Below are 24,828 nucleotides of genomic sequence, written 5' to 3' on the forward strand. Positions count from 1 at the left end.
GGCCCCCCCTCCACAAAACCCCCCCAAATTTTCAAGTGCTGCACAGAAACAAAATGTGCCATTTTCCTGAAAATTTCAGCCAATTCCGTTCACAAACGCCAAAGTTATTAGGCATAGAATTTTCAGAAATCCCATAGGGAAAAAATCCTAACTATATATACCTACTGGCGACCGCCAGTAGGTTATATATATATATATATATATATTTACACCTCCTCCACAGGAAAAGAGACGTGACCCAGAAGGGAGAAACACAGGAGCACTTAAATGGGCAAAAGTCTCGGGCGAATGCATTTCAGCAATTTCTGCCTTCCTCAGCGCCCCTCTCCAGCTGCTCCTTGTGCTGCGAAAAGTGGTCCTGTCAGGCTGTTGTTAACGGTTGCCATGCTCCGCCCCCAAGATGTAATTCGGCCCATGTAGTGGAACTACACTTCCCACAAAGCCTCAATGTTGTGCCTCATGGGAATTGGAAAGTGCTGTGGGGTGATAAAGTTGGAGTTGGATTCCGTGACAGGCGCAGCCCTCGAAGTCCATTGGGAGGTGAGGCAAATGTACAGTTCAGTGCCCCCTCGAGTACCCCTTCCATAGCGGCCGCAACCTCTCCGCCTGGTATCCTTCGCAGGGGTTGGCTCAGGAATCCTGGTCACCCAAGTAGAGTATGTGAATATCCTCTAACCGTGTCTGTCAGCCAAGCGTCCTGGTGGGTACTGGACTCTATTGCTATCGCAATCACAAAAAGGTGCTCCACCGAGCTAGCCACCAAGTCCAGACCACTTCAGCGGTGGGGGTACACGCAAAATGCGCCCTGGCTATATATAGATAGAGCATATCTATATATTAGATATGTTTTTCCAGTTACGTTTTGTGCTGTGGATACCAGTTTTTTGGTCACCATGGAGAGAATTGCACCTGTTTCCCTCAGTGCTTCTACTTCAACCCCATTGATATGTGTCTTTTGTCTGTATTGCAGGAAGAGTCCCCAGTTATGTGACCATTCAGATTGCAGAGATGGCACCAAGCCTTTTTGGATCCCAGTTCTTACTCTGGTACCCACCCTTCGATTGGGAAGTGTCTCTGGACCCGCCCTACTGAACAGGTTTTTGGGGGTCTTTAAAAGACTCTTTGGATTTTTCCCCTTTGTGTCCCACATCCTTCCCTGGGGGTGGGAGCAGTAATCCCTGTCTGTTGGTCACCCCTTCATTGGGCCTTCCTGGATACTCTTGTTTTGACCTCATGGTCAGCCTTCTTCACCAGCTCTTGAGGAGAGACCAACCCTAGATCCACTAGGTACTAATGCAGTTTTTCTGATGTAGAATTACTTGAGATGCTCTTTTATTAACAAATTCTAAAGCCCTTCATAGCCTTGGACCTTACTGCCTTTTAATCAGCCTCCTAATGTTTTGACCGAGAAGTCAACAAAATCTACCCTTGACTGACTCAAGCTTTTTGTGAATCTCCCTGAATTTAATCTTGTAATCCTCAGTAGTGAGTCAAAATCCCTCTTTCTGGTTATCCTTCATGAGGTCATAGGACTCGGCATCTTCCTCATCCATTGTCAGGAATCTATCTCTACACTTTCCTGAGAACAACTCCCAGAGTAGAGAGCGCCAGTACTTCTAGTGTAACCTTTTCATTTTACAGGCTCTCTCAAAGTCTGTAAACTATTTGGTAATGTCATCACCTTCGACATATTTGGGGACAATCCCTTTGGGGATTTTGGGATCAAACGTTCCTTTCTTTCCTAATTTATTTTGTTGTAGCCACTACTTATGGGTGTTAGACCCATCTCAGCCCTTTCCTTTTAATGGCCAGGATTTTTGCCTCAGGGCTGCTCTTCCTGCTAGTCTCTCAAGGGCTAGGTCTTCTTCATCTAGTTCTTCTTGTCCTGAGTAGCCTGACCTCCCCCTAGTAGGGACAGTCACACTAGGTACAGTTCTTGGGTATTTATGAGGGGGTACCTCTTCACCTTCTTTAGTGAGTTTCAGGGGATAGTCTTCTGGACTGCTGTCCCCACTGTCATGATCATTGACCACCTCCTTTAAGGCGTCCGTATCTTCTGTAGAACTGGTTACATCAAAATTGTCGGTGAGCTTCTGGAGGTGTATTTTCTATAGGGTTTGAACCATTTTTGGTTTTACTGGCTGTACAGAGATTCCTTAACTGCTTCATACTAAGGGGCCAATTACGATGTCGGACGTAAAACATTTCGGCTGAATCGGTCTTGGAATGGTTTCCGGCTGAATCAGATTCGGGGAGCAGACCGAATACACAGGCTCCCATTGAAGAAAGGAGTGGCTGGTGAAAATCGTGCACCCGGTGGCGGGCACCCCATGGTGCCTGCCACATTGTGCATGGTTGCACAGAGGGGTCCCATTCAGAAGGTTCCTGATGATGGGGTGGGCCTTCTTTGGGCCCCCAATGTCAGATTCCGACAGCCAATCCCTGTCAGAACAACAGTTTCGGAAAGGCTTTCAGAATTTGACATCTTTATCGCTCGGTTGGAAGCGCGGACCGTTGAGCTGTACGAGTCTGCTCAAAATGATTCGGTTCCTCCGAATGCAATTCAGAACGGACTCGGAAAGTCTGAACGCTTTCTGAAAATTGTAATAGATTGTTCTGAATGCTTTCCGTAAAGAATAGTTCCCAAATTAGATTCAGACTCTTTCCGAACAACTTTGTAATCGACACCCAAGACGCATATAAGTGGTCGGGTTGAGTTCCTGGACTATCTCCTCTGTGCGGGATATTTTTAGTGCAGTTGGGAACTTTTAAAGAAATTCAACAAAAATTAAAAAGACCTAACTGTCTAGTATACTTAAGTTTCTAATACAGAGGACTGGTGGATTTGACAGAAGGCCCTAGCAGTGCAGATTGGAAAATTTGTAAAAAATCAAAATATTTGAAAAAAATCTTTTTAACTAATGTCAATTGTGGATTCCGTTGTGGTATTACCTATTTACAGAGTGGTAACAGCAAATGGAAAGTCTTGTATCTCAGTGCTGAACTACCAGTGTAGGAAGCTGGCTTTCTATATTGTGTACCAAAATGAGGTACATTTTGCAGAAAGTCTAGGCGATCCTTATTGGTAAAAAGAGGCTTGTTTTAACAATCTCAAATTGCTCTATTTGTGGTAGTGTGGTCGAGCTGCTTTAGGCTTATCAGAGGGGAGTGTTGAGCATTAGTTATACACACACTGTCAATAAATGAGAGCCACACTCGAGAAGAAATTCTAGACCAATTTAGAAAAATAACATGGATATTTATATTAATTTAGATACCTAGATCATCGGAATCACGTAAATACTTTTGGAGTTATAATTTTTACAGATAAAAAGTAGAATAGTAAAGGTGTCATTTGAGGCATGAGCCTCAAACACAGTAATGTTACACTATGGGAGAAACATACACCACATAGGTTTAGTTGCAAACGGTTGTTAGGGTTGATCTCTTGGACTTAAGGTGCTTAGTGGCCAAGGTGCATAGAACCACCAGCAGTTTGGTTTTACCTGCCCTAGTGTATTCAGGTGCAGAGATGCTGATTACAATGTTAGCCTCAAGCACTACACAGTAAAGTCAATTGAAAAACCTGCAACAAGAAAAAGGATGCAAGTGGGGACTTGGGGACAGGTCTGACAGAATCCAAAGGGGGGCTCAGCTCTTGAGGGTCTCTGGAGCAAAGGGGTACCATCAGTTGGCTGGTACTCTGTCCAGTGGGTCGCTTGCGGTTTGAGGCTCTCACCATTTGGAGTTGACCTGGTGATGGAGGGAAAACAGGGCAACAGGGCCACACTCTGTGCTTGCCTGCAGGATGCTGACGTTCTTCATCGGTAGGTCAGTCTTGGCAGAGTTGGTGTCCGGACCGGACACTCACAAGCCTTTGGTCCTGCAAGGGCTCTGGTACCCAGGGTATTGGTGCTGGAGGGTTTCTGGAGTATCTAGTGGTTTGAAACTCGCTGGGGAGACAGTGCTGACCTCTGGGAGCCATGATGTCCTTTTCCTTGGGTGCTTCATCCTCCGTGGACCCAGTGGTCAGCAGGACGGTGTACTGGGCAGATCTGGTCAGTGCCTGCAGACAGCAGGGACGTCGCTCCTCCACTTCAAGGAGATACTGACTGGTTGGAGGGAGGCACAGCTGCTGGACGAGTCAGGTCCTTGCAATTGTCGGGACAGTAGCAGGTAGCGTTTGGTTCCAATTCCAGAGCTGGTCCACAGTTATAGCATTTTCGGCTCTTCTTTGTTCTTCTTTTCCCAGTAGACAAAACTGAGTTCCTGGTGTCAGAGGTACTCCTAACTACTGAATTTAGGGATGTTAAGGGGAGTGTAAGGTAGTAGCCAATGGGCTACTTTCTCCGGGGGTGACTACACCCCCTATATGACCACTTCCCTATAGGAGTGGACATAAACCTGACCCAAGGTTCCTAGTTTCACCAAAACAAGAAATTTAAATCCCTCCTTCGTTTTTCACTTCAGGTAGCCAATCTTGCCAAACACTAGCCATCCTTCTGGAGGAGGTGTAAACACCTTCCTCCGAAGCAGGCATTGTTTCTGACTCAGGTGAGAGCGCAGCTTGCACCTGCTGCAGGGGGTCAGAAACTTGTCTGTGGTGGCAGGCTGAATGATACCAGTCAGCCAACACATTATATATTGGTAGGTTTTTCAGGGCACCCCTAAAGTGTCCTCTGGGCACATGTCATGATACATTTTTAACTAACAACAGTACAGATTTATTAAGACAAGGTGTTTGATACCAAACACCATTTGTTTCGGTAAAGCCATCATGTAGGTGGGGAACTTATGATGACCAGTTCCCAGTACATATCCTTTAGATGGCTTCCTTGATCACTTGTAATTGAACTAGACATCACAGTATCCTATCTGTTCATGCAGATATATCCACATATGTATATAATGCACCCTGCCTTAGGCCTCTAAGGCCTGCTGTAGAGGTGACTTACATATATTGCATGCAGTGTCTGTGGGCATGGCAAACAGGGTGTGTGCTATGTTGTGTTTTCATAATGGTCTGCACCATTTCACATAGCCTGTGATGGCAGTCTGCATGGCCTTGGGTCCTTCAGGGGGGTTTATACATGCTGCAGCCCTTAGTCTTTAGTACCCATGCCCTAGGTACAATTTACTAGGGACTTGCAGGAGTGCTAAACTCCTTGCCAGTTGGTTAACAGTTAAACATGCAGTTTGCTTTAGGGAAAGAGCACTAGCACTGGGGCCTGGTTAGCAGGGACTCAGTGGGAATCAGTTGAAAAACATCAGTACCAGTGGCAAAAAGTGGGTGGGACAGTGTCGAAAAGGGGCACTTTCCCACAGTCGTATTTTCTTCTTAATATTTGACTCCAGCACCAGTTGTCATCCTTGCCTCTCTCCCTGAATCCAGTTGCGGAAAAAAGGTGTTCGTAGAAGTCCTGGTGCATTGTCCTTTATTATTTTTGTTTTCTTCATCACCTTTTGCATACACCTTGTTTCTCTGCTGTTTTCACTTCTGTTCACCCGTTCAAGGAGTCCCTCGTGTGCCACTGCTAAGCAGCCACTTTCCTGTACATGTAGCCTACTGTTGGCATGCATAGTTAGCTGTAATACCACACCCCTAAAGGGCTCAGCATCTTCAGCTACCCCTTATCTTCTATAATGGAATGGGTTATTTGCATTTGAGCTGGCTTAAACGTATATATGTACTTCTGGAGTTATGCCCTTCAGAACTGAATACAGTTCTGCTAATGATGCTTTACAAATAATTTATAGTTTTTCTAATACATTTTAATACTGCATTTGCTCACAGGAGCTGTATTTAAAGCATTTAAATTGTCCATTTCTCCTACAGTGCAAGAAAGTTTTAGAACAAATGTTTGTTATTGTGTTCCACGTCTCTCTCTGTTACATAAAACACTCTTTGGTATCTCTGCTCTTTTTACATGATTCTGATAATAGGATAAGTATAGGAATTTGTAAATATGATTGTGCCTTTCAGAATGGAACAGACTCAGCACCTATGAATACATAATGCGGCAAGGTCATCGCCAAGAATCGAAAGCTGGTGAGAAGGACCCAGACGCAGTTGACTCCATTCCTCCGAGGATTGTGCCTTTCCAGGTAAGGCTCCCTGTGGGGCCTCCTTATTCTGTACGGCCCAATGCCTTGTATGGATGTAATGCTATGCAAATTGTAGGCAAATACCCATTTAAAGCACAGTATAATAATTTATTATCATTCTAGTTTTTATTAGTAGTAGTAGTATTACTATTATTATTATTATTATTATTACTATTGTATTGTTATCATGATTAATATTTAGGTTCTTATGGTCATTATGATAATGTAAATGATTTTTATAGGTTATTTAACTTTGTGAGAATTAACAATTAAATGCTCTTGAATATGACCTTTGCTACACAAACTGGGGCTGGGTGGCAAGATCTTTCAGGGCCAGGCCATTGTAATTTGTTGCGTGCCGCCCTTAATGATCTGAAAGCGGACTGAGCTGGTAGCTGTGGGTTTTAGGTTTCACCTGCACATCGCTTCCACTGTGCTTGTGAATTCTCGTGTATTTAATATATCTTAAAAGGGGCTCTTATCATTTCCTAAAGCCGAATTACTGTGCTCATTCGCTTTTGTGTGTAACTTTTTTTTGTTAACATCCCCTGGCAGCACGCATTACTAAAGCTTTTCACACTGTTTAAGCCCCTATTCACTGTCAAGATAAAATCTCTTCCCACGGAAAAGGCAAACCGCGTCTAACAGTATGCTGGAAGGCTTGATTTTTATTACTTCGTAGGGTTAAGCAGATGCATTAACCTTAGAACGTGTGTGACATCTCATATTCAAGCCTTAGTACCTTTCTTTGCACTTTGTTGGCATTAAGGGATTGATTTTTTCATCTTAATCTACTTTTGTAATAAACATTGCATGTTAAAAGTAAAGTTAACATACAAGAGCTATGCTATATTTTACTACAAAACAGACAGCCACAAGTGCAGTTACCTTGCAGACAACAGGCTCATGATTTGAATGGTGCAGCAGGTGCAGTAGCACCAAGCCCGAAAGTTGTCAGAACTCCTCTAAACACATAATATTGCTATATTTAACTCCTAAACTGGCAGTTATCTTGCAGGTAAAAGGGACTTGATTTGAATGGTACTGCAGGTGCAGTGCCACTTGGGCCAAAAGTTCTAGGGACCCTACTAAACCCAGATTATTGCAAAACTTTACTACTAAACAGGCAGTCACAAGTGCAGTTACCTTGCAGTCTTTCTTGAAATACCAAATATTGCTATATTTTACTACTATACAGGCAGTCACAATTACAGTAACCTTGCAGATGAAAGGGGTGGGGATGGTTTAAATGGTGCTGCAGGTGCAGTGGCACCGGGGTCAAAAAGTTGTCAGATACTGCTAAAGTCACAACTTTTCAACAAGAAAAAAAACCTACAACAGATCTTTCTCGGGCCTTGCTCTCAGAATTTGGAACACTCTTCCCCCTAAGATCAGACTGACTCCCTTCAGTATCTCCTTCAAGAATAAAGTCAAACTCTTATTAATGAAGAGATTCCTGGTTTAGATCCTCAATCTCTCTCCTCCGTATTGTTAGTTGTTTTTTCTGCTGCACTGTATGGACCTTTACCATGTTTTAAATGTTTTATTGATCATTGTTCTCCTCATAGTGTAAAGCGCACTGATACCCGGATGGGTCTAGTTAGCGTTATATAAAACCTTTCAAATAAAATAAATAAATGAAAATAAACTCCACTAAATACCTAACATTGAAATATTTTACTACTATACAGGCAGTCACAATTGCAGTTACCTTGCAGTTGAAAGAGGCTTGATTTAAATGGTGCAGCAGGTGCAGTGGCACTAGGGCCAAAAGTGGTCGTAACTCCACTAAACCCCAAATATTGCTATATTTTCTAAAAAACAGGCAGTCACAAATGCAGTTATCTTGCAGGCAACAGGGAAATTATTTGAATGGTGCAGCAGATACAGTGGCACCAGAGCCAAAAGTTATCAGAACTTCTCTAAACACTGATTATTGCTATATTTTACAATTAAACAGGCATTCACAAGTACCTAGCAAGCACTAGGTACATTATTTCAATAGGGCAGCAGGTGCAGCGGTGCCGGGACCAAAAGCTCCAGCCGCCCCTCTAAACACTTATTGCTATATTTTGCAACTAAACAGGCAGTCAAAAGTGAAGTTATCTTTCAGGCACTAGGGTCATGATTTGAATGGTGCAGCAGGTTCAGTTGCACCAGGGCCAAAAGTTGTCAGAACTCTTCTAAATACCAAATATTGCTATATTTAATGACTAAATAAGCAGTCACAAGTGTAGTTTCCTTGCAGGCACTAGGGTCATGATTTCAATGGAGCAGCAGGTTCAGTGACACCGGGGGCCCAAAGCTCTAGGAACCCTTCTAAACACCAAATATTGCAATGTTTTACTACTAAACAGGCAGTCACAAGTCCAGTTACCTTACAGGCAATACAGTAATGATTTGAATGGTGCAGCAGGTGCAGTGGCACCGGGGCCAAAAGTTGTTATAACTCCTCTTTACACCATATATTGCTATATTTTACTACTAAACAGGCAGTCACAAATTCAGTTATTTTGCAGGACTAGGGGCATAACTTGAATGGTGCAGCAGGCGCAGTGGTACTGAGCCCAAAAGTTGTCAGAACTCCTCTAAACACATAATATTGCTCTTACATCAATTCTATTATTTCCTTCTTTCATTTCATTTTCAAACTTTTTCTAATAATTACGCGCACTGTACCACTAGTAACAAACCATATATTACTGTTTTGTATATAGACAAGTAATAACACTTCAACTGACTTTCTGTAACTTATATTGTACAACTACTCAGCAAGCTACAACTTACAACAGAAAACAGCTTATTAATCACATAGGCGAAAACTAATGCATTTACCAATGCTTGTTTACACCCCCTTGTCAGATCATGAATTAAGTACAGCTTGCAAGCTGATATTCACAGCTGCAGCACACTATGAAACTATAAGTTCTGAAACTGCAAACTTTTCTTTTTTAATTTGAAGATAAAAACATCTTTGAAACTGCTTTAGCATACTCGCCTACCAAAACAAGGGAGTGATAAGGATATTAATGATATGGAAAGTCATGGTAATCCGTGCATCAGTTAACTGCATAGGTGCAGCTTGCCATATTTCCATTTTTTATGGATCACTGCCTCTTTAACAAAAAATAACTTCTCTAATTCTATTTTTCAGTTTAACCTTCGTTTTAACCGGCCAAACATTTTAGGTTGAGCACACCATACAGAGCAAGCTGTCAGGTTGGAAAATATATCTATTGTCAGTAGTGGTGCTGAAACAATTCTCAGGTGCTGCCATCAGTCCTAACTGGGAAAACAATCCAAGCCTCAAACAAAAAACAAGTGTAGCACATCTGTTTAGACTAGAGGGAGAGTGTAAGAGTCTGGAATGTACTTACCTGGTGGTTCATTTTGAAGCCCTCTGTTGCAAATATATTACTAGAGCATGGTTTGGTAGCACACTGTCTTTTCCAGGCAGCGCACTTTCCATTGTAATGGCCAATAAATGTGTACAGTCATATATTGTTTCTTTCTGGTGAACTCTGAGGGACGGCTGTTGTTCTGCTTTAACGTGCTGCTCTGCTACAGCAAGGTGCTGCTTAAAACTACTTGCGGGCTTCTTCGCCACATCTCGCGGCCCCCGCTCCGCAGGAGCCGCTCTTTTCCGGAGTCCTAAGGGAGTGTGGACTTTTCTTTGTGAGACCTGAGGAGCTGATCACCAGCCTGCTGTGCGGCAATAATCGGCCGCAGCTGGTCATCTTCCCGCCCCTCCCTCATCTACTTAATCTGTGAGTAGTCATTACGCGCAGCGGAACGCGCGCGGGACGATACACGGGCGAAGCCCGGACAAAGGGCGGGCCCTCTGAGGCCCTCAGAGGCTGAAGAAGGCTGTGCTGTGCCCATCCCTTTTCAAAGAACAATCTAATCGTTATAACGTCAGTCTGTAGGTCTGTGACTGCATTTGTGTGTATTGTTTTTTCCGTGATACTTTGTGCTCCCTTTAGATTTATTTGAAATGACGGCCAAAAAACTAAGGTCTGGGAGACTATTAGTTGGAAGGTCGTGCTCCAAAACTAAATCGAATCCCCTTCGTAATAAGGATAGCCATGTTGTGCAACTTAAGAGCACTTGCCAGTTATTCAACCTTTGGGAAAGGGGAAAGAATAGAGCTACAATTGTAGAGCCCACTCACGATGACATGGTAAAAGACCCCACTTCTCTGATGGGATTGAGTACTGTGGGTTCGGTGCATCAGAACAACAAGGAAAAGGGAGCTACTGCATCAGTTGCAGTAACGGAAGGCTCGGCCTCTTTGGACAATTGTGTGTCTCCTCCCTTGTTTGCCTCAAAGGATAAAAATATGCAATCCCTTCTCCCCCTACAAACCTCTCCTGAAGCTATCTTAGAAGTAGTGGGGACGATAGAACATGTTTCTCTTCCTAAATCTAGTGAGTGTCCACCTAAACATCATGAATTTAGCCCCTCTTCTTTTAGAAGAGTGTGTAATACCGACCTATCGTCTTCTGATTTGGATATAGAGCTCTGTAGGAGATATATTGAGGTCGATACTGGTAAGGCTCGGGATTTCACAAAAACTCCTGTAACATCAGTTCCCCCTGGCCTCCATCTTTATAGCAGTACTCGCTCGAATATCTCCCAGTTAAATACCTCGATGAGCCCTAACCTTAACATAACTGGTATTGATGCCATCCACCCGCCTAGGTTAGATAAACCTGTCTCCGACTCCCTATCTTCTCTTAAACATTTGCCATCCTCCATTCTGTTATTAGAAAAATGTGTTGGGGGCTCTGACTGTGTACTGGAAACAGTCACTCAAATACTGAAGGTCTTATTGTACAACCGACATGAGAAGGAAATCAGTCCAATTTTAGAGGCTAATGGACAAGATCTTGAAGTGCAGAAAGATCTTGTATTGCAGAAAGTCCCTAAGACAGAGAATGGGACTTCTAATATTTCCCAACTATCTTACGATAGGGAAAAACCAGTTCCCCCATCGAGAGCTCCAGTCTCAAACTGTATAGTTGATTTTGTTCCAGCAATAGGGATCCTACATGAATCAGTTTCAAAGGAAGGTAAAGAACTCTTTCCAACAATAGAGTTTCCACATGAAACGGTTTCAAAAGAAGGCAAAGAACTCTTTCCGATATTTAATAAACAGCCGGGTGAGTGAGACAAGGAGGTTCCAGAACCAGAAGACAATAGAAAAAAGGGTAAATCAGGGAAAGTTAAAAAGAATGGGAAAAAAAAGAGGAAACTAATTAGAAGAATCGAAAAAAATAGGCGGAGAAAAATTCTTTTTGGAGAAAATCTGGATACGCCCTCTAATAAAGAATCACATCAGGTCTCCCTGTTGGTATTAAAAGATGAAAGTGGGGACGTAAAAGTAGATGTGGACACCTCAATCTCCGTAGTACAAAGACCTGTCCCCTTGTCATCAATTCCTTGCTCTTTTGGCGAGCTCAATACGGTCAAAGGGGATCTTTTAAGCTCAGTACCACAGGGAAATGAGATTAATTTCACTGGCCCTGCTTCTTCAGCTCTTAATCCTCTGGCCAGACCCTACTCTGACAAGAAGGAAGGAGTAGTGGTCTGTAATAAACCTCCTGAAATGCCCATGGAGGAAAGTATCCATACCCTTACTCTAGACTTCTTCCCCCTATTTGATGCTGACTGCATCTTAAATAGATCATTACTCCTTAAATATTTTCAGGAATCCGCAAATCTGAATTTATTACAATCTGCAGATATAGACATAGTACGGTTTTTGAAGACAGAGGTTGGAAATCTAATGAGGGTAAAGTTCTATTCCAAATTAGTAGCAAATCTAATCCTACAACGGTCGGAAGATTTCCAGAGTAGAGGGATCGATGTTATGCCCTTTTGGGGGAATATCCTCTCTGGCAGACCTTTTAAGTCTTAAAAACCCTTAGGGTCTCCTTTTTCTTTTTTGCAGGCAGCCTCTGGAAATACAGAACAGTCTGGTGGTTTTGATGATTTTAAAATCTGCATATCAAAAGATCTCCGTTTTGTATCATACACTAACCCTCCCATGCCCCCTCCCCAGGATAAGGTTGTGGATGAAAATCTCAGTTGGAACTGGTTACCTGGTGTTCTCTCGAGGAAATTGACTACTAAGTACTCGTTCCACCCTCATCTTTAGCGGCAATATAACGATACTATCTTGGAATGCCGCTGGGTTGAAGAATAGTCCTGAAAAAATTCTATTCCTGTCAGGTTCACACTCCACAGGATCCGCCTGCAGCAACAATGCTCCACCTCCGGACCCTCCGAACACCATGAAGTATAAACACAGGGTGTTCAGACGATACGGTGAGGGAAAAACCCCAAAAGGGGAAAAAACCCAGAAAGAATAAAGGAGAGGAGGGAAGGGGCAGCAGGGATAAAGAAACTGTAAGACAAAAATACAACGGTTAATACAATACTTAACCCTACTCTCAGTAATTCTCACTAGTCTGATAACCCCTAGATTCACCTGTAGCACACGTGCCCAAAAACGCCCTAGTGCTGTCTCTCCGTCTTCCTTCCTTCCTGCACAACACAAAAGAATGTATTACCACCAAGCAGTAGTACCTCATGAATAAAAGCCTTTTTTGTTGATATCAACATACCCCATAGTATAAACAAAAGGCTTTGAAGAATAGATCCAAAATAAATGTTACTTGCACCAGGGCTTAAGAAGCACGCCTGTGCCTTAATGCTGTAATGTTAATTTCCTAAAGTATGAGACAGTACAATAGTCTCTTTCAGTTCATTGAACCCAAATAATGTAACCCAAACACGGCATGACGTAGTTCCTTCACTACTGTCATCCGCTTTGGTATTTAATCCACTAGTCCAATCAAATACCCTCTGCTTCGTGACGGTAGTGCGAAGGTCCTACTCCCCCCCTGCACTCCGCCACTTGTACCTCCAAAATAACGTGTACCAGCTCACTCCAGATGACCTTCTCCTGGCGCTTGCCAACAGAACACAGTAAAACACCCTCGCAGCCGCGAGGTAAAGAATAAACAAACAGCGTTGCTCCACTTGAACAGAAGCACCAAACTAATCAGCTGGAAGAACGCGCCAGCCAGCGCGTTATCAAAGTTATTGGAAACGTAGGCTTTTTTCCCTCGCAGCCGTGAGGCTCTGAACAAACAAAACAGCGTTGCTCCATTTGCGCAGATAGCGCCACAATCTTACTCGGATGTATGAACGTGCTAGCCAGCACGTGAGCAATGTTACCAGACGTTGGCTCCAGATAACTTCAGACGGATCCCTCAGGATGACCAGGAACTAACAGGAACAGAGGAGCAGCCGCTACCTCCGCCTCAATAGAATCACGAGCACCGAACGTCAGGCTCCGCCCAGGGATATCCTGATTCCGCCGGGGATTCTGGGAACAGTAGTTTAAAGCCACAGCTTGCTGGGAAGTGTAGTTTTAGGTAGGCGCGCTGGCTCTACAACCTGACAGTACGCCCTCCTCCCAAGCGCCTCCTAGGCCCAGGCTTCGCAGGGAATCTAACATGAAAGGATCGCACAGCCCTAGGAGCATGGACGTGATGTACCGGTTCCCATGAATCCTCCTCGGCCCCATAACCCTTCCATGAGACCAGATACCAAAGCACCCCTCTGCGATATTTAGAATCACGGATAGACCTCACCTCGTACTGCTGATTCCCGTCGCTAGCAACAACAGGAGACGCAGTTCTGCGTGACGTGAGGGCTTTCTTTAACAAATGCACATGGAACACCGGATGAATCCGCAATGTATTGGGCAACTTCAGTTTGTATGCGACAGGGTTGATACGTCGCACCACAGGGTATGGCCCAATAAATCGCAGATGGAAAATACTCCTCATCTTGAAATGAATGTACTTGGTTGAAAGCCACACCTTATCCCCACCTCGAACTGAGGACCAGGTGTTCGATGCCTGTCTTCCCAACGCTTGTACACCTCTTTCGCCTTCAACAGATGTTTTTGCACTGCTTTATGCACCCTCCTCAATGTCAGAACCTGCTCCCTAACAGAAGGCTGATTAGCCAAATCGTCAATTATATGAATCGGCAAGGTGTGAACATCATAACCATAATTGGCCCTGAATGGTGACATGCCTATGGAACTATGCCAAGCGTTGGTATATGCCAGCTCCGCCATCCACAGTAAGTCCACCCATGACTCATGTGCTTCCCTAGAGTAACAACGCAAATACTTCTTTAATGTCTGATTCAGACGTTCTGTCTGTCCATCTGTTTGGGAATGGAAGCTAGTAGATAACGCTGACTCTATGCCCAATGCCCTGCACCACATACGCCAAAAGCAAGCGATGAATTGTGGCCCCCTATCGGACACAATAACTCTCAGAATGCCATGCAAACGAATGACTTGCGAGGCCAGTATCTGGGCTGTTTGACTAGCTGTGGGAAGATTCACACACGGCATAAAATGACCCATCTTCGTCAGGTTGTCCACTACCACCAACACCGCTGTGTTTCCCTTGTCCGGTGGGAGACCTGTAATAAAGTCCAGACTTATGTTCAACCATGGACGATCAGGCGTGGGCATAGGCATCAACAAGCCTTTCTTTTTTGTTGTTTCCCCCTTTGCTCTGGCGCAGGTGTCACATTTCCCTACCCATTGAGTAGTGTCTCTGACCATAGACTCCCACCAGAAATGCCTCCTCAGCAGTTCCACGGTTTTTGTAATTCCCGGATGTCCAGCCGCTGGGGCTTTGTGACACCAACTGAATGCTTTCTTTCTAATCTCCTCATTGGGCAGGAATAAGCACTCCCCTTGGAAAGGCAATCCCTGTCTCACCTTCCTGCCTGGTTTAGCAGTTGCCCAACGGACCCAAGATACCATAGACCTGGAGCCCTTGATGTCATCCAGAAACTTCTCTGCCCTGATCACACACACCACTTTGGTGGCAGGAATGATGGATTGTTCCTCCTCACGCTGTTTTAAAGGGATTTCCTGTCTGGAAAGGGCATCCGCCTTCCTGTTCTCCGAGCCAGGACGAAAGGTCACCACAAAGTTGTACTTGGAAAAGAACAGCATCCACCGCATTTGCCTTTGCGTCAGATGTCTAGCAGAGGACATGTACTGGAGGTTCCGGTGGTCGGTATAAACCGTCACTGTCTGACAAGCCCCCCACAGATAAGGCCTCCACTCTTGGAAAGCCTTTTTAATTGCCAAGAGTTCTTTCTCCGCAGTCGAATAGTTGACCTCGGCCGAGCTCAACTTCTTCGACAGGTAAGCAACCGGATGTAGCTGACCCGAGTGTACATCTCTCTGAGACAGAACTGCCCCTATGGCTTCATCCGAAGCATCTGCCTCGACTATGAAAGGATGTTCCAAGACAGGATGTGCCAACACCGGTGCTGTGGTGAAAGCCCTTTTTAGAGCTCTAAATGCCTCCTCAGCCTCCCCTGTCCACACAAAAGACTTCCCTTTTCTTAATAGCCTGGTGATGGGGACAGCAGTTTGAGAGAAATGCAAGATGAACCGCAGATAATAATTGGCGAACCCCAAGAAGCTCTGCACCTCCTTCACGTTCTTAGGGGCTGGCCAATCCCTCACCGCCTGCACCTTCCTCTCGGACATCTGTAATCCGCTAGGACTGAGGATTACACCCCAAAATTCCACCTCTCGCACCCCAAACTCGCATTTGCTCAGTTTTACGTATAAGTGATGCTCCCTTAATTTGTCCAAGACTTTGCAAACATGTTTAGTATGACATGATACATCCTGTGAGTATATCAAGATGTCATCGATATACATCACGACAAAGTGATCCACATATTCTTTCAGCACATCATTTATAAAAAACTGAAACGCTGCAGGAGCATTACAAAGCCCAAAAGGCATCACCAAGTACTCATACAGGCCGAATCGCGTCTTGAACGCCGTCTTCCACTCATCCCCCTCTCTTACTCTGACCAGGTGATACGCCCCCCGCAGGTCCAGACGGGTATAAATCTCGGCCTCTCTCACCTGATCGAGCAGAACAGAGATGAGTGGAAGAGGGTAACGGTTTCAAATGGTGTTTCTGTTCAGGACGCGATAATCCACACATGCTCTTAAGTCCCCATTGGCCTTCGCTATAAAGAAAAGAGGGGAAGCTGCTGGGGAGCGGGATGGTCGAATGAACCCCAAACGAGAATAATGCTCTATGTATTCTCTCAAATGATTGGTCTCGGGTACGGACAAAGCATACACCCTACACGATGGTATCGTAGCCCCATCCACCAAATCTATTCAACAGTCATATTCCCGGTGTGGGGGTAGAGATTCTGCCTTTGTCTCACTGAACACATCACTATAAGCCAAGTATTCGACTGGTAGTTGGACATCCTTTTCCGCAGCTGTAGCTACCAAAAACGGGGTGGCTAATGCCGTAACATTGGCAGACACACATGGCGTTACGTGATCTTTACAATACTCTGATACAAACTGGAACGTTTTGGACTGCCAATCCACCACAGGGTTGTGTTTATGTAACCAAGGCATCCCCAAAATAATTTCATACTGAGGTGCGTCAATGATATTTAGAGATAACACCTCAGAATGCACATATCCTTGTGTCACCACTGACAGCCCCAACTCGCCTGTTCTTTCAGTGATCTGACCTGATGTTAAGGGCTGCCCATCAACTGCCAGCACATCCTCAGGTATCTCCCTAGAGACACGAGGTAAAACTAGACGTCTCACCAAACCTTCATCCACGAAGTTACCAGTTGCTCCAGAATCTAACATTACCCTCACCTGACGTCTTTCTAGGTCATACTCTAGTGTCATTACCACCACCAAATGTGGCTCTGTCTCATCATTACCCATAGAGGACAAAGACTTGAGTTTCCACTCATGTCCCCTTTCTACAATAGACTTGTTGTCTTCCTTCTGCTCTCTTTCCTGTACTGTATTAGAAACCACAACCTTTTTAAACCTGCTGACATTTCCCGAAGACTTGGGTTTGGACGGACATTCCCGGACATAATGCCCCTTCTTCCCACAGTACATGCATAGGCCCTGTACTCTTCTGGCTTCCCTCTCCTCTCTCGACAAAGGAGCTCTGAGTGCTCCAATCTCCATAGGTTCTGGAAGGCTGTCAGCGCCACTAGATGCCTTCCGCGTGTTCCTTTCACCACTGTAACCTCCTTTTTCCCATCTTCTCCTGTTACACCCCCTGTCCGTGAGACGGCTGTCCAGCCGTAATACCAAATTCACCATATCCACAAATGAAGTAGGTTGTGGATCCACCTGAGCCACTACATCTTTTAAGTCATCATGTAACCCTTGATAAAATAAAGATAACCTTTTTTCCTCGGGCCATTCTGCTTCTGTAGTAGCTCGCCTGTCAAAGACCCTCTCGAATTCATTTTTAAATGCTGCCCAATCAGTCAGGATAGGATCGTCTCGTTTTACTAAAGGTACCACCCAATCCGCCGCATCCCCCACCAGATACGAAATCAAAAAGGCCACCCTAGAATGATTGGTGGGGAACGATGAAGGTTTACATGAGAAATGCATGAGGATTTGCGTCATAAACACGTGCACCTTACGGGGGGTCCCCTGAGAACCGTTCAGGGGTAGCCAATGGAATGGGCGGAGGCACAGTGACCTGGACGTTAGAAGATGAAGCGGAAGCGTTAAAAGGATTACCGCTCAGACGTTCCACCTTCTCCCTCAAGGCAGCTGTCTCCGCCTTGGAGGAGGCCAATTCTTGTTGTACCAGAACCAAAGCATGCAACACATCCTCCATAGACGCCATTGTTGCTACAAACGGACCAGGCAGAGTGAATTTCTTGGGCTCGTGATTCTGTCAGGTTCACACTCCACAGGATCCGCCTGCAGCAACAATGCTCCACCTCCGGACCCTCTGAACACCCTGAAGTATAAACACAGGGTGTTCAGACGATACGGTGAGGGAAAAACCCCAAAAGGGGAAAAAACCCAGAAAGAATAAAGGGGAGGAGGAAAGGGGCAGCAGGGATAAAGAAACTGTAAGACAAAAATACAACGGTTAATACAATACTTAACCCTACTCTCAGTAATTCTCACTAGTCTGATAACCCCTAGATTCACCTGTAGCACACGAGCCCAAAAACGCCCTAGTGCTGTCTCTCCGTCTTCCTTCCTTCCTGCACAACACAAAAGAATGTATTACCACCAAGCAGTAGTACCTCATGAATAAAAGCCTTTTTTGTTGATATCAACATACCCCATAGTATAAACAAAAGGCTTTGAAGAATAGTTCCAAAATAAATGTTACTTGCACCAGGGCTTAAGAAGCACGCCTGTGCCTTAATGCTGTAATGTGAATTTCCTAAAGTATGAGACAGTACAATAGTCTCTTTCAGTTCATTGAACCCAAATAATGTAACCCAAACACGGCATGACGTAGTTCCTTCACTACTGTCATCCGCTTTGGTATTTAATCCACTAGTCCAATCAAATACCCTCTGCTTCGTGACGGTAGTGCGAAGGTCCTACTCCCCCCCTGCACTCCGCCACTTGTACCTCCAAAATAACGTGTACCAGCTCACTCCAGATGACCTCTCCTGGCGCTTGCCAACAGAACACAGTAAAACACCCTCGCAGCCGCGAGGTAAAGAATAAACAAACAGCGTTGCTCCACTTGAACAGAAGCACCAAACTAATCAGCTGGAAGAACGCGCCAGCCAGCGCGTTATCAAAGTTATTGGAAACGTAGGCTTTTTTCCCTCGCAGCCGCGAGGCTCTGAACAAACAAAACAGCTTTGCTCCGTTTGCGCAGATAGCGCCACAATCTTACTCGGATGTATGAACGTGCTAGCCAGCACGTAAGCAATGTTACCAGACGTTGGCTCCAGATAACTTCAGACGGATCCCTCAGGATGACCAGGAACTAACAGGAGCAGAGGAGCAGCCGCTACCTCCGCCTCAATAGAATCACGAGCACCGAACGTCCGGCTCCGCCCAGGGATATCCTGATTCCGCCGGGGATTCTGGGAACAGTAGTTTAAAGCCACAGCTTGCTGGGAAGTGTAGTTTTAGGTAGGCGCGCTGGCTCTACAACCTGACAATGCCTCCTGTCTTTAAAAGCCAGTGTGATCTGTCTCCAGGAGACGTGGGGTTCGGAGAAAATTCAGATAGGAAGGGATTACTTTGTACTTGAGGGCTGTGCTTCCCCCTCCAGGAGAGGCCATGCTAGTGGGGGTATTGCCTGTCTATTATCCACCCAGATAAAATGGAATTTCTCTCACTATTTGGATCCTTGTAACCTTTTTCAGGCTGTAACGTTGTTTAGTTGTGACAATGTTGATGCGCCTAAACCTTTAGTTTTGATTAACGTTTATATTCCCCCCGAAGTTAGTTTTAACTTAACTTTAAAAATGATTTTTGTCTATATACAGAGTATTAGGGAGAAAACTCCTCCTCCTAACATAATTCTAGTAGGGGACTTGAATTGTAAAATCTCTAATTTGAGTATGAGCCTGTTTCGTGATAAATACAAAGAAGAATCATTACAGATCCCCCAAGCTCTCTTCCCTGAGAATATTAAAACAAATAAACGAGGGAAGATACTTCTCAAAGAACTGTCTGATATGGATGGGATCATTGCGAATGGAAGGCTCCCCTCCGATTCCCCTGCAAATTTCACCCACAAATCTCATCAGGGAGAATCCATTCTAGATTTTGTGATAGTAGAGAATTCTACCTTTGCCCTATTAAAGGATCTCAGGGTTATTGAAACTCTCTTTAGCGACCACAAAATACTTTCTACCTCTGTGAATATAAACCCTCCCAAATCTGACCAGTGGTCACTTAATAGTGATCTGGTAAGTTTTGGAGCGAAATCGGGAAGGTGCTTTTGGAATACAAAAGCTGAACGAGAGTTGGAGAGTGTTCTTTATGTAGCAAATAATGACCTTGCTAATTGGCATGGTTTTGAAATTGTGTGCTTCCTAGATTTTATGAAGGTAGTGATCTCTGTCGCTAAAAAAACAAATAAGAAAAGGTATACTACAATACCCCTCAGTTCCCTGCGTCTACTCAATATAGAAATAAATAAGTTAGTAACGGAACAATATTTGTGTAAATTGGCTGAAGGAACGCGTAGAGTAGCCCTACTAAAAAGAAGGAGGAGAAGGTTACAAGCAAAATTACGAAAAGAGGGGGAGGACATTATTTGGATAAAACTAAGAGAGGCTGCCTTTAATGGAGAAATGAGACAGTTTTGGTCCCTCATAGGTGAGGGCTGTGGGGCCAGAACAAGACCGCTTCCTATCCCCATTGAACAACAAATATGGGTGGATTATGTCACAGCCCTTTACGCAAGTAATGGAGCTGCGGTTCCCCGTATACGTTTTATTGAGAACAGTCAGCCTTTGGTCCCTCTATCTGAAAAGGATATCGAATTAGCAATTAAGGAAATGCGCTCTTCTGGGGCAATGGGGCCGGATGAACTTCCAATTTCTGTCCTAAAGCAAAGTAGTGCAAAATGGAGCAAACTGCTATGCCCTGTGTTTAACACTTGCTTTTCGAGCGGAAAGATTCTTCCTTCTTGGAAAGGGAGTATTCTGGTTCCCCTCTTTAAAAAGGGTGACCGGTTGTCTCCCCAAAATTATCGCCAAATTGCCCTTTTGGATGCAATTGGCAAAGTCTTTGCAAGATGCCTTTTGAAATGAATTAATGATTGGGTGGACCAAACTAATATACTTCCCCTTGAGCAGACGGGATTTCGAAAGAACCATGGCACCATGGATAATTTAACAGCTCTGCAAGTAATATCCGATAAATATATCGGGGTCAGAGGAGGGAGAGTCTATGCAGCCTTCATAGACTTCTCCACAGCTTTTTATAAAGTTGATCGTCCTCTGCTGTTGAAGAAACTACTTGCTTTTGGTATGCCAGCCCGGCTGTTAAATCTAGTTCAGGACCTCCACTCTGATACCTGGTGCAGAGTATTGTTGGGAGGAGAGAGAGGCCTATCCCAAGCAATCCCCTCAGCCAATGGCCTTAAACAGGGCTGTTTATTAGCTCCACTATTGTTTTCCCTTTATGTTTGTGACCTTCCCCAGACCTTATCCTTAAGCGAAGGAATTGCCCCTCTTCTAGGGGACAAACCAATTACATGTTTGATGTATGCAGATGATATATTACTTTTAGACCTTACCCCGAAAGGACTTAACAATCGTCTGCATGCATTACATGTATTTGGCGAGTCCCAAAATCTGAAGATCAATATCTCTAAAAGCAAGGTAATGTGCATGATGGGAAAGAAAAATCTGGGAATTTTAGTTGGTCTCTAGGCGGTCATAAGCTGGAAATTTTTAAATCCTATGTTTTTTTAGGGAAAATAGTATGCGGTAACTTGAGCGATAAGGCCCACATAGACAACAACACTCGGAAGGCCAAGACACAGGGTAATGGACTAAGTGCTCTCTACAAAGCCACCGGCAAAAGACATTTTGTTCATTTGCTAGAGGCTTTTCGGGCAAAAATTTCAGCCTCTCTGCTCTATGGCATTGAGCTTATTGATCTGGGGCAATGGGGTTTTTTAGATACCATCGAGGGCAGACTTTTGCGATATCTAACCACGGTTAATAATGCTTGTACAGTGGCATCTCTTAGACTTGAATTTGGCATACAAAGTAGTTGGGTTCAGGCCCTGGCGGGAGTAATACGTTGGGTCTCTTGCTTAGCCAAGGGAAAACCGGCCACTTTAAGATTCCTCATCAAAAAAGAATTATTGAGTCCCCTAAAAGAATACTCCTTACTTATAAAGAATTTTAGAAGGGCTGTTACATTACTTGAATTGGAGGAATCAACTCTTTTTTTGCTATCTTCACATCAGCTAAAGTCAACCCTAAAACTGGCAACATGGGAGCTAAGTTTTAGGAGGGACAGAGATACCCTTATTTCAAAGAAAGGTGCTACTCAGTTTGTTAATTCTTATTTATTTAAACACATACAACCTTACGCCTCTTGGAACCTTCCTCACGGCTTACGCCGCTTTTGGTTCCTCTTGAGGCAAGATCTCCTCCCTTTGAATAAATTACTAGCTAGATGGTATGGTTCCTCCAACAAATGTAACCTATGCAATAATAATAATTCGACTCAGGATACCGCCCATTTTCTCTTCGTATGCCCTGCCCTAATGGCTCATCGTCGAAAGTGGGTGAGACCAATTTGTTTACAATTAAGCATTTTGTCTGCCAAATCTCTAATCGATGCTACCTATAACCCCCCCCAATGAAATGTTTTGCTACAGAATTTTTAACTTCTTTAAATGTTTTTTAGAATTATATTAATGGATATGATCTCTATATTCCAGTTTCTGTGTTTATAGAACTTATTTTAAGGATTTTATGCTTTTGTAATTTCTGTTGTCTTTCATGTCTTGCTTATATGTGGATCTCAATCGAGTTCCAAATCATATATCAATAAAATTGAATTGAATAGTGTACAGTCATATAGTTTTACTGATAAAATGATACAGCGCAAAAACGATAATGTTGTGGAAATTGAGTTTCAGCCAAAATATCTCAATTGCACAAGTAAAATATCTTGATTTTTGATCCTATTAAATTAATTTCCATTGCACTTCAGAATTGTAAAAAGTGCTACATTTGTGCTTTACCAACTACTGATATATTCTGACATGTGTATACTTCATTTACAGGTACTTAAATGTGTGTTAGGTAACGCCTTTTCCTTTCATGTTCCCTGTACCCAGCAAGATTGTAACATTGTTCACTTTACAAAATCTTCTTACTTTCCAGGCACAGAAAGTAAACACCATCTCAATGCTAAAAGAATAAGCAGCAGTTTGTTAGAAGACATAGCCTGACATGTAACCTCTGTTTTTGAAGAACAGCAAATGTGACAAAAACTACATATAAAGGCATATTTATTGCTCATTCGCCTTCTGAACTCCAGCATGCTTATCAGCACCCACCATTCTTCTGGACCGCTACTCCAGAGCCTGTGATTGTCAGCTTACCAGATCATATAGTGGGCTTAAAGCCCGTCCATTGGTTGACAATATTGTCACTCTCATTTGACACCTTCTTATTTGATCTCTTGTCTTGTTCATCTTGTGTCTGTTCCTCCCCTAGAGCATAGCCTTTTTACGTGGTTCCTTCCACGGCTCCCTTTTATGCGAACTGCTTTTTTAGGTCGAGATTTGAGACCTCTTGTATATACTTTAGTATATATTTATATGTGTGTATACTTTGTGGGCTCTGGAGATCAGCCTTAGGACTTGTCTGCTTCCTCTTATGCACTATGTTTCTGTTCAACTGCCTCTATTTAACTGTCTTGATAGAAAAGGAGCAGCAGAGGTCAGTAAAATACCAGCATCACAGCATTCTCTAGATTCCAGTCCATAGAAATTGTCTTTCACAAGCACCCGTAGTCAATAATATTTTTTTCAAAGCTTGTATTTTCAGTGATATGATCACCTAAGACCCTGATTTCATATGAAAAACAGAGCTTTGGACTATACCGTTTCCCGCTGAAAGGCAATATTTCTCTCCATGTGTTCCCATACCAGGCGTATCACGTAGTTTGGTGCTTACTTTCCCTCCATGTTAAAGTAACAGTAGATTTTTAGCACCCAGGCTAATGTGTTACATAGCTAAATGCATATAAGGTCCCAAAGGCGAGGCCGATTGCATTGCACATGCTTGTTCTTCTTTCTTAAGCACTCCACCAGAGTCTAACTTGTGTTTCCCCCCAATCCTTGTTGCTCTCTAATCCTTGTGCTTTTCTCTTCACCCACCTTGTGCTGCTCTCTTGCATTTCTTTAGGTGAACTCCTCGAGTGCATGTGTTTTCCAGTTGTCTCTCTTGTGTGCCTCTCTTCCTTTCCCATTCTGTTCTCTGTGGACTTCACTCCTAGCCCACAATCCACACTGTTTTCTTTCTCTATCTCCTGTGTGTGTGTAACTTCTCCCCACCCTGTGCGCCATGTTACTTTCTCTCGCCATTGTGCCTTCACCAACTGTGTGCTCTCCCAACTGTGCTACCCCGCCTCCATGTACTGCTTTTCCCTTTCCTTCCTTCTCTGGTATTGCGCCCACTGCATAACATGCAGTCCTTAGAGAAAGAACAAAAGTTCAAAATAAGATCTTGGACCTACCTTATGAAGGAGAGGCCCTCTTTGCAAATAAGATAGAGGAGGCCCTCAAAACCATCATGGTGGATGCTGATACTGCCAAGTCTTTGGGGACGTTGCAATTCCGGAAAACTCCTTTTCGCAGATCTCGAGGAAGAGGACAATCTTTCTATAGAGGGGGGAATCTCAACATTAACGTTACCCTTATTCTTCCTCAAATACAGTCTTACCTTTCAGCAAAGACAACTGCTACAATCATCTAATATCAGATTAAAAAGGGGAGAAACTTCATGTGCTGGACAGGATACCATCCATCGCCAATGATATTTTACAGGCTCCGGCACCAGCTCCTCATTCTCCTCCTCCTACCCTCTAGCTTGGAGGCAACATTTCCAGCTACTTCCACTAATGGCAAACCATTACCACAGATGATGGGTTCTATGCCTGGTACAATTTGGACACACTCTATTAAAAAAAACCTATAACCCCACCCCAACCCTCCCTCCAGAGGCATCTCAAGGCCCTTCAGCAAGAGGTCAAAGTCATGTTTCGCAAAGGAGCAATCGAAAAGGTCCCTGTCTTCCAAAGGGGCAAAGGTTTATACTTCTGTGTTTTCTTAA

At 44.0% G+C, this 24,828-nt stretch overlaps 1 protein-coding gene across 1 annotated transcript in view; it reads left to right on the forward strand.

Moving 5' to 3' along the window:
- The window catches only part of LOC147676766 (palmitoyltransferase ZDHHC1-like), a 452,133-nt gene that overhangs the window by 114,975 nt on the left and 312,330 nt on the right, over positions 1-24,828 (forward strand). Inside the window, exon 3 of the mRNA XM_086945205.1 lies at positions 5,984-6,105. Coding sequence (XP_086801331.1) covers positions 5,984-6,105 — 122 coding nt within the window. The remainder of the gene's footprint in view (positions 1-5,983; positions 6,106-24,828) is intronic.

Source organism: Lissotriton vulgaris, chromosome 12, assembly GCF_964263255.1.
Source record: "Lissotriton vulgaris chromosome 12, aLisVul1.2, whole genome shotgun sequence".
NCBI lineage: Eukaryota > Metazoa > Chordata > Amphibia > Caudata > Salamandridae > Lissotriton > Lissotriton vulgaris.